General features: G+C 43.8%; 2 protein-coding genes across 2 annotated transcripts; both read left to right on the top strand.

Annotated features, from left to right (window-relative positions):
• Nucleotides 1–319: 319 nt before the first annotated feature.
• On the top strand, nt 320–3,153 carry LOC310816085 (protocadherin gamma-A12-like; the record flags this gene model as incomplete). The annotated part of the gene is made up of 2 exons (XM_083686092.1): nt 320–2,716; nt 3,148–3,153. 2 exons carry the CDS (start codon nt 320–322, stop codon nt 3,151–3,153), a joined length of 2,403 nt encoding a protein of 800 aa, XP_083542218.1.
• A 1,907-nt stretch (nt 3,154–5,060) lies between these two features.
• Nucleotides 5,061–8,079, top strand: LOC310816084 (protocadherin gamma-A11-like; the record flags this gene model as incomplete). The annotated part of the gene is made up of 2 exons (XM_083686091.1): nt 5,061–7,406; nt 8,050–8,079. The coding sequence occupies exons 1-2, from the start codon at nt 5,127–5,129 to the stop codon at nt 8,077–8,079; spliced, it is 2,310 nt and encodes a 769-aa protein (XP_083542217.1). The 5' UTR covers nt 5,061–5,126.
• Between the last annotated feature and the right edge of the window lie 1,225 nt (nt 8,080–9,304).

Here is a 9,304-nt window from a genome sequence, read left to right as displayed (position 1 = left end):
CTAATGACATTTAATTTCCGTAAAAGGGTATCAGAATGTCTCGAACTCATTTAGCATGGATAATGCTGTGTGTAGTATCTCTAAGGCACTCATAGTGTCGCTCTTCACCAACTTAGGTATAATATACACCACTCCACCCACTACTGTCGTATTCAAATCTTTCTTGCCTTTGCGCTGAAACGTTGCCTTCATCAGATCCCTGGTGTTTTCTCTGTGGTTTCGTGCAGTTTATAGCACAGGGCACACATATTTATCATTATAGATTACCGTTATTTGGATTGATTTCATTCTTTTGCGTTTCTCAGTTTTATTGATCAGAATGGGACACAAAGGATTCTCGATGAGAGGCCTGGGATGCGGCTTTGTTTTCTTTCTTCTTCTACATTCCTCCTACGGAGACGTGAGCTATTCTATCCCGGAGGAGATGAAACGCGGATCTGTGATTGGAAATATAGCCAAGGATCTCGGTCTGGAGGCGAGCAGACTGTCTGCTCGTAAGGCTCGTATTGATACCGAAGGGAAACGCAAACGGTATTGTGACATTAACATGAGTACCGGGGATTTGATTATTGCGGAGAGGATTGATAGAGAGGGGCTATGTGGCAAGAAGGCTTCGTGCGTTTTAAAGCAGGAACTGGTATTGGAAAATCCTTTGGAGCTACACCGTATTAGTCTTCATGTTCAAGATATAAATGACAACTCCCCTCAATTTAAAAATGATATTATCAAAATAGAAATAAGTGAATCGGCATATAAAGGGGCGCATTTTTCACTAGACGAGGCGCATGATGCAGATACCGGAGAGAATTCTGTTCAGAGCTACATACTACAAAGGAATGATCATTTTATTTTGGACGTTAAAGTGAAAACTGTGGGACGCAAGTACTGTGAGTTGGTGTTAGACAAGGAGTTAGATCGCGAAAATAAACACGAGTTGACATTGATACTTACGGCGATGGATGGTGGCACTCCGCAGAGGTCAGGTACCGCAGTCATACACGTAACTGTACTGGACGCTAACGATAATGCTCCAGTGTTTAGCCAGGCTGTCTATAAAGCCAGTCTCCCTGAAAACTCTCCTTTAGACACTGTAGCAATGACCGTAAGCGCAACTGATTTAGATGAGGGCCCTAATGGCGAAGTGACCTATGAACTTGACCATGTTTCAGATGAAGATATTAATGTATTTTCCCTCGACCATAAAACGGGTGAAATTAGAGTAATTGGGTCAATAGATTATGAGGAGGAGTCGTCATATGAAATGCAGATCAGTGCTAAGGATGCTTTAGGGTTGGCGTCATACTCGACCGTAATGATAGAAATCACTGATATAAATGACAATCCACCTGAGATTTATCTTAAATCGCTGACCAACCCCATACCTGAGAACGCGTCACCTGGTACAGAGGTGGGCATCATTAATGTGCAGGATAGAGACTCTGAGAATAACCAACAGGTCCGCTGCTACATTCAACAAAACGTTCCTTTTAAGCTCGTGCCATCCATCAAAAACTACTATTCTCTGGTGACCACGGGCGAACTGGACCGAGAACTAGTGTCTGATTACAACATTACAATCACTGCCACCGACGAGGGCTCTCCGCCTTTGTCCTCCTCTAAAACTGTTCAGTTATCTGTAGCTGACGTCAACGACAACCCACCTGTGTTTGAGGAACAGTCCTATAGTGCCCACGTAACTGAAAATAACAAACCTGGCTCCTCCTTATCCTCCGTCACTGCACGAGACCCTGACTGTAGACAAAACGGTACAGTGATTTATTCACTCTTACCCGGTGAGGTTAACGGTGCTCCGGTGTCCTCGTATTTATCAGTTCATGGAGACACGGGGGTGATCCACGCTGTCAGGTCCTTTGATTTTGAACAGTTCAGGACTTTTAAAGTCCACGTCATGGCCAGAGACAACGGTTCTCCTCCTCTCAGCAGCAACGTGACCGTTAGTGTCTCCATAACGGATGTGAATGACAACTCTCCTCAGATACTATACCCCGCCCCGGAGGGGAACTCCTTCATGACCGAGCTGGTCCCCAAAGCTGCCCACGGGGGTTCTCTGGTTTCCAAGGTGATAGCGGTGGACGCGGACTCTGGTCAGAACGCCTGGTTATCCTATTATATAGTCAAATCCACTGATCCGGGACTTTTTACTATTGGTCTCCACAGCGGAGAGATCAGGACACAGCGGGACATTTCTGAATCTGACACTATGAAACAGAACCTTATTGTGTCAGTGAAAGATAACGGACAGCCCTCTCTCTCTGCGACCTGTGCCATGTATTTACTTATTTCTGACAACTTGGCAGAAGTGCCAGAACTGAAAGATATATCTTATGATGAGAGCGACTCCAAACTGACATCATATCTGATCATCGCGTTGGTGTCCGTCTCTACCTTTTTCCTAACGTTCATTCTTGTCATCCTGGCCGTGACGTTTTGCCACAGGAGGAAGCCCAGACTGTTGTTTGATGGAGCGGTCGCCATCCCTAGCGTGTATCTCCCTCCCAATTACGCAGAGGTGGATGGCACGGGAACCCTCCGCAGCACTTACAATTATGACGCGTACCTGACTACGGGTTCGAGAACTAGTGACTTCAAGTTCGTCAGTTCTTACAATGACAACACTCTGCTCACTGACCAGACTCTGAGAAAAACTTCTATTGACTTTGTTGAAGCATTTGACAAGTCGGAGGGGTCCCCAGAGGTAAGCATTACTGTAAAGCTATTACAATTTCTGAAAGTCTCAAAGTGTCAAGATGAGAGATTTGTTCACCACAAACCTTTCAATGACAATTTTGACATTGCAGAGAAGTGAAGCTGCACTCAACTGCTCGCAAATATTCCACCAGGACGAGCCAACACACTTTCAGATCAAAACTTGTATTAAAAATATAGGCCTACACAATGCGTATTAATATGTCTACACGTTTAACTCCACGTTACACATGTAAAGACCACTGATCTGAGTTCAATCTGAAGACTTGTAAACCTTGGCCTCCCTCAAAACAAAAAAGTCTGGAGAATGCGGGCATCGATCCCGCTACCTCTCGCATGCTAAGCGAGCGCTCTACCATTTGAGCTAATTCCCCTTCCCATAATTCCCTTCCCCACGCCTAATTCCATTCTCTACGGCAGAGCTAAAGTGATCTCAAGAACGCAAATTACACCCGCTCTCGGTTTCATAGACTAATAATAAACTGTAACTTTATGGCCGGTTAGCTCAGTTGGTTAGAGCGTCGTGCTAATAACGCGAAGGTCGCGGGTTCGATACCCGTACTGGCCACTAATTTTAAGGTCCCCCTTGCAGCAATGTTGAAATTACCACTGCGTTAACTCCTTGGTTGAAGTGACTGTCATATTCCCTCATCAAGTCTCCAATTAGATCTTCAACATCCACCATACACCTATAGATCCCTGGCCCTTCTAATAGCTATTTTGCTGATCATATTCCCATGGAGTATCAACATCAGATAAATAATCTTTAGAGGAGGTTCAGAGAAAGTCCCACTCCATATCCAAACATTTACTGTGAACCATTGTTTCGACACACACATTATGCGTGCCTATAGTGAGAATAAAATATGACTACTGATCTCCGTGCTGTCCAGTCAATAACGCAGTAGCATGTCCCTCAAAATAAAGAAAGAATGCGGGCATCAATTCCGCTGCATCTCGCATGCTAAGCGAACGCTCTACCATTTGGGCTAATTGCCCTTCCAATACAACAGCTGAAATAGTTTCCAAAACGCATTTTATACCCAACAGTCATGCTACACCAAACGCGCGAAATCCACGTCCGTGAGACGAGCGCGTTACGCAGTTGATACGTTGTATTGTATTCAATGTTACCTGCTACACCAGCGTAATCATCTCTGATAGAGATTAGACTACATAATATACTTATTTCCTTAATTCTGCCGATATGAGTAGGTTATTGAAAGCCCTCTTTGGGCAGTACGATTAACTTTTTTTTTCTCTGTATGAAATCACGTCTTTACCCATAAAATGTTTATTTTCGGGGGTGTAACTTGATTTGGTTCTTTTCTCAGTTCATGACATGTTTTCAATTTGGTGATGAATGTCACACGTGCTTAGAGAGAGACTTGCTGCAAATTTCGTGCTCTATATTACTACAACATTTACTTTGTTGGACAGACATACTTGAAATGTTGTCTTCCTCTTTAAAGTGTTTTTAAATTAGCACGTTAGGCCTTTGTTATAATAGGAGATGATGGGTTTACACCTGATGGAGGTAGCCTACATCAACACGAGATACATTGTAAAGTGTTTTGGTTTTCAGATACTACAATAAGTGGTACGAGTTTGCCCAAGTGTTCCTGTCCGTGGTTCTGAACGCCTTATTTCCTAGAGATTGGGTGTGTTATGGATGTGAGGTTTAAGACACAGTTATCCCGGTGTTGTGGCCGCATACAATGTCCGACGTTATTCTATGCTGTTTCTCAGATTACGGGTTGTCATGCTGACTGAAGTTATTACATCACTGTATTTTAAAGATGTGTATTTCTAAGCAAGTATGCAGATCTTTGCCCCTTTCTCGTTTTCTGTAACTTCATATAGGTTTTTTTTCCATCAGTATTCCATTACGTAGGCCTAGGCTTTTGAAAATGAAAGTTACATTTGACGTAATAGTGTATTTTTGTCTCAGGTGGTTTCAGTGTTGTTTTATGTGATTCTCTGCGTAAACTGGTAAACTGAGGGCCACTAGATGTGTCCAATACACACACGTGAACGCATGCATTTTTTCCTGGGTACTCACTGTGTCGCTGTTCACCAGCTGAGTTGAAATACCGTCTTCTCCACCCACCGGTGTTGACGAATAACAATCTGAGGTCTTATACCGGGCTGCAGAAAAGGGGGAGACGGACGCATTAGCGGTAGCATTGTGTTGTGACTTGAGTATTATCCGATCAGACAAACAATATCAAAACATTACATTGATAATAGCATATCCTATCAAGTATAGGCCTTTAAATTATCATCGCGTGATGACGATGGGACACAAAGGATTCGGACTGCAAAGATGTGGCTTGTCTTTCTTTCTTCTTGCGCTGCACTCCGTCTATGGAGACGTGAGCTATTCTTTTCCGGAGGAGATGAAACGCGGTTCAGTGATTGGAAATATAGCCAAGGATCTCAGGCTGGAGGCGAGCAAACTGTCCGCTCGTAAGGCTCGTATTGATATCGAAGGGAACAGCAACCGTTATTGTGACATTAACCTGAGTACCGGGGATTTGGTTGTGGCCGAACGGATTGACAGAGAGGGTCTTTGTGGTGAAAAGGCTGCGTGCGTTTTAAAACAAGAACTTGTGTTGGAGAATCCTTTAGAGCTACACCGTATTAGTCTTCATGTTCAAGATATAAATGACAACTCCCCCGAGTTTAACGACGATATGACAAATATAGAAATAAGAGAATCGGCAGATAAGGGCGCTCGTTTCTTATTGGATGAGGCCCATGACGCGGACATAGGAAAAAACTCTGTTCAGAGCTATACTATTCAAAGGAATGATAATTTCGTATTAAATGTTGATAATAGTAATACTGTTCAGCTTGTCCTAGAGAAAGAGCTCGATCGTGAACAAAAGCAGGACATGGCATTATTGCTCACAGCGATGGATGGTGGCACTCCGCAGAGATCAGGTACTGTAGTCATACACGTAACTGTACTGGACGCTAACGATAATGCTCCAGTGTTTAGCCAGGCCGTCTATAAAGCCAGTCTGCCTGAAAACTCTCCTTTAGACACTGTAGTGGTTAGAGTGAGTGCTACGGATGCAGATGAGGGGGTGAATGGAGATGTAACGTATGACTTTGGTCATGTTTCAGAAGATGTGAGGAAAATATTTACAATCGACCGTAAATCCGGAGAAATTAGAGTTGTTGGCACAATCGACTTTGAAGCAGTTTCATCATATGAACTGCGTATCAAAGCGAAAGATGGTTTAGGGTTAGCCTCATCTGCCAAAGTAATTATAGAAATAAGTGATGTAAATGACAACGCACCTGTGATAAATCTAAAATCTCTGACCAACCCCATACCTGAGAACGCGTCACCTGGTACAGAGGTTGGCATCATTAACGTGCAGGATAGAGACTCTGAGAATAACCGACAGGTCCGCTGCTCCATCCAAGAAAACGTTCCTTTTAAGCTCGTGCCATCCATCAAAAACTACTATTCTCTGGTGACAACGGGCGAACTGGACCGAGAACTAGTGTCTGATTATAACATTACAATCACCGCCACCGACAAGGGCTCTCCGCCTCTGTCCTCCTCTAAAACTGTTCAGTTATCTGTAGGTGACGTCAACGACAACCCACCTGTGTTTGAGGAACAATCCTATAGTGCCCACGTGACTGAAAATAACAAACCTGGCTCCTCCTTGTCCTCCGTCACTGCACGAGACCCTGACTGGAGACAAAACGGTACAGTGATTTATTCTCTTTTGCCCGGTGAGGTCAGTATTGCTCCGGTGTCCTCGTATTTATCAGTTAACGGAGACACGGGGGTGATCCACGCTGTCAGGTCCTTTGATTATGAACAGTTCAGGAGTTTTAAAGTCCACGTCATGGCCAGAGACAACGGTTCTCCTCCTCTCAGCAGCAACGTGACCGTTAGTGTCTTCATAACGGATGTGAATGACAACTCTCCTCAGATACTATACCCCGCCCCGGACGGAAACTCCTTCATGACCGAGCTGGTCCCCAAAGCTGCCCACGGGGGCTCTCTGGTTTCCAAGGTGATAGCGGTGGACGCGGACTCCGGTCAGAACGCCTGGCTGTCCTATCATATAGTCAAATCCACTGATCCGGGACTTTTCACAATTGGTCTCCACAGCGGAGAGATCAGGACACAGCGGGACATTTCTGAATCTGACACCATGAAACAGAACCTTATTGTGTCAGTGAAAGATAACGGACAGCCCTCTCTCTCTGCGACCTGTGCCATGTATTTACTTATTTCTGACAACTTGGCAGAAGTGCCAGAACTGAAGGATATGTCTAATGATGAGAGCAACTCCAAACTTACTTCTTATCTGATCATCGCGCTGGTGTCCGTCTCTACCTTTTTCCTAACGTTTATTATTGTCATCCTGGCCGTGAGGTTTTGCCGCAGGAGAAAGCCCAGACTGTTGTTTGACGGAGCGGTCGCAATCCCTAGCGCGTATCTCCCTCCCAACTACGCTGAGGTGGATGGCACGGGAACCCTCCGCAGCACTTACAATTATGACGCGTACCTGACGACGGGTTCGAGAACGAGTGACTTCAAATTCGTCAGTTCTTATAATGACAACACTCTGCTGGCTGACCAGACTCTGATAAAAACTCCTACAGACTTTGTTGAAGCATTTGAGGAGTCCGAGGGGTCCCTAGAGGTATGTCTTTGCTATACGTATAAACGGTTCCTTATTCGTTATAAGTTTACACCAAATATGAACGTAATGATAATACATGGCCAATAGGTATTTTATTATGCTATCTTCTCTCCCAATTCCATTTTTTCAAAGTAGTGCTTCTAGTGTTTCGAAATGTCATCAAAACAGCTAAAATCTCTCATTCTATAACAAATTCAGTCCACATTTTGCGGGTTTGATACGATATTGAGTTTTATAACCTATTGGTTGTAATATCCAGGAGTGTTGGTGTTGTACATTATGGATTTGCTATTGTGGAAGAGATGAGACGTGCTTTGAAATGTGTTTCGATGGAGCGAACAGAGAGGAAATGTATGTGCCCATAAATGGGAAGCCAGTTAATATCCATGGTTCTACAATCACACAAAAAACCTTTTTGGGTTGGTCAGGCTCTCTGTGACAGGTTTTTAAAAACACTTATTGTCGGTTTATTGAGAACACTTTTGAACATAAATGCTAAGTGCTTTGCTAAATCACTGAATTGTAATTTCAATGTACTTCCTGAAATGACTGAATTGGAATTACACTGACCACAACCCAGCTAACCCTAACCCTAACCCTGTGAGAGTTTTATCCTTTTGTTTCGTTTGTTTTTCTTCGTCAGTTCGAACAATTACCACACTCTGCTCGCTGACCAGATTCTGAGGAAAAATAGACTGGAGAATGCGGGCATCGATCCCGCTACCTCTCGCATGCTAAGCTAGCGCTCTACCATTTGAGCTAATTCCCCTTCGTATACTTTTCAGTCCTACGCCAGAGCTAAAGTGATCTCAAGCACGCATGGTACACCCGCTCTCGGTTTCCTGAACTAATAACAAACCTAACAATATGGCCGGTTAGCTCAGTTGGTTAGAGCGTCGTGCTAATAACGCGAAGGTCGCGGGTTCGATACCCGTACTGGCCACTAATTTTAAGGTGTAAGTAATGTTGAAATTATTGGTTGAAGTGACTGTCATATTCCCTCATCAAGTCTCGATTTAGATCTTCAACATCCCCCATACACCCATAGATCACTGGCCCTTCTAATAGCTATTTTGCTGATCATATTCCCATGGAGTATCCACATCAGTTAAATAATCTTTAGAGGAGGTTCAGAGAAAGTCCCACTCCATATCCAAACATTTACTGTGAACCATTGTTTCGACACACACATTATGCGTGCCTATAGTGAGAATAAAATATGACTACTGATCTCCGTGCTGTCCAGTCAATAACGCAGTGGCATGTCCCTCAAAATAAAGAAAGAATGCGGGCATCGATTCCGCTGCATCTCGCATGCTAAGCGAAGGCTCTACCATTTGGGATAATTGCCTGAGAATAACTGACAGGTCCGCCGCTGCTTCTATTGACTTTGTTGAAGCATTTGACGAGCCTGGGCATTACTGTAAAGCTATTCACATTTCTGAAAGTCTCAAAGTAAGAGATTTTTCATGACAAACTTTTAAATTACAATTTTGACATTGCTGAGAAGTGAAGCTGCCCTCAGCTGCTCGCAAATATTCCACCAGGAGGAGCCTACACACTTTCAGATCAAAACTTGTATTGACATTATAGGCCTACACAATGCATCTAAATATGCATACACGTTTAACTTCATGTTAAACATGTAAACACCACTGATCTGAGTTCAATCTGAAGACTTGTAAACCTTGGCCTCTCTCAAAACAAAGAATGTCTGGAGAATGCGGGCATCGATCCCGCTACCTCTCGCATGCTAAGTGAGCGCTCTACCATTTGAGCTAATTCCCCTTCGTCTAATTCCGTTTTCAACGCCAGAACTAAAGTGATCTCAAGAACGCAAAAGTACACCCGGTCTCGGTTTCCTAAACCAATGTTGTTTTGTAACGACATGGCCGGTT

The sequence above is a fragment of the Argentina silus genome, assembly GCF_951799395.1.
Source record: "Argentina silus genome assembly, chromosome: 15".
NCBI lineage: Eukaryota > Metazoa > Chordata > Actinopteri > Argentiniformes > Argentinidae > Argentina > Argentina silus.
This window is presented reverse-complemented; position numbering and strand designations above follow the sequence as displayed.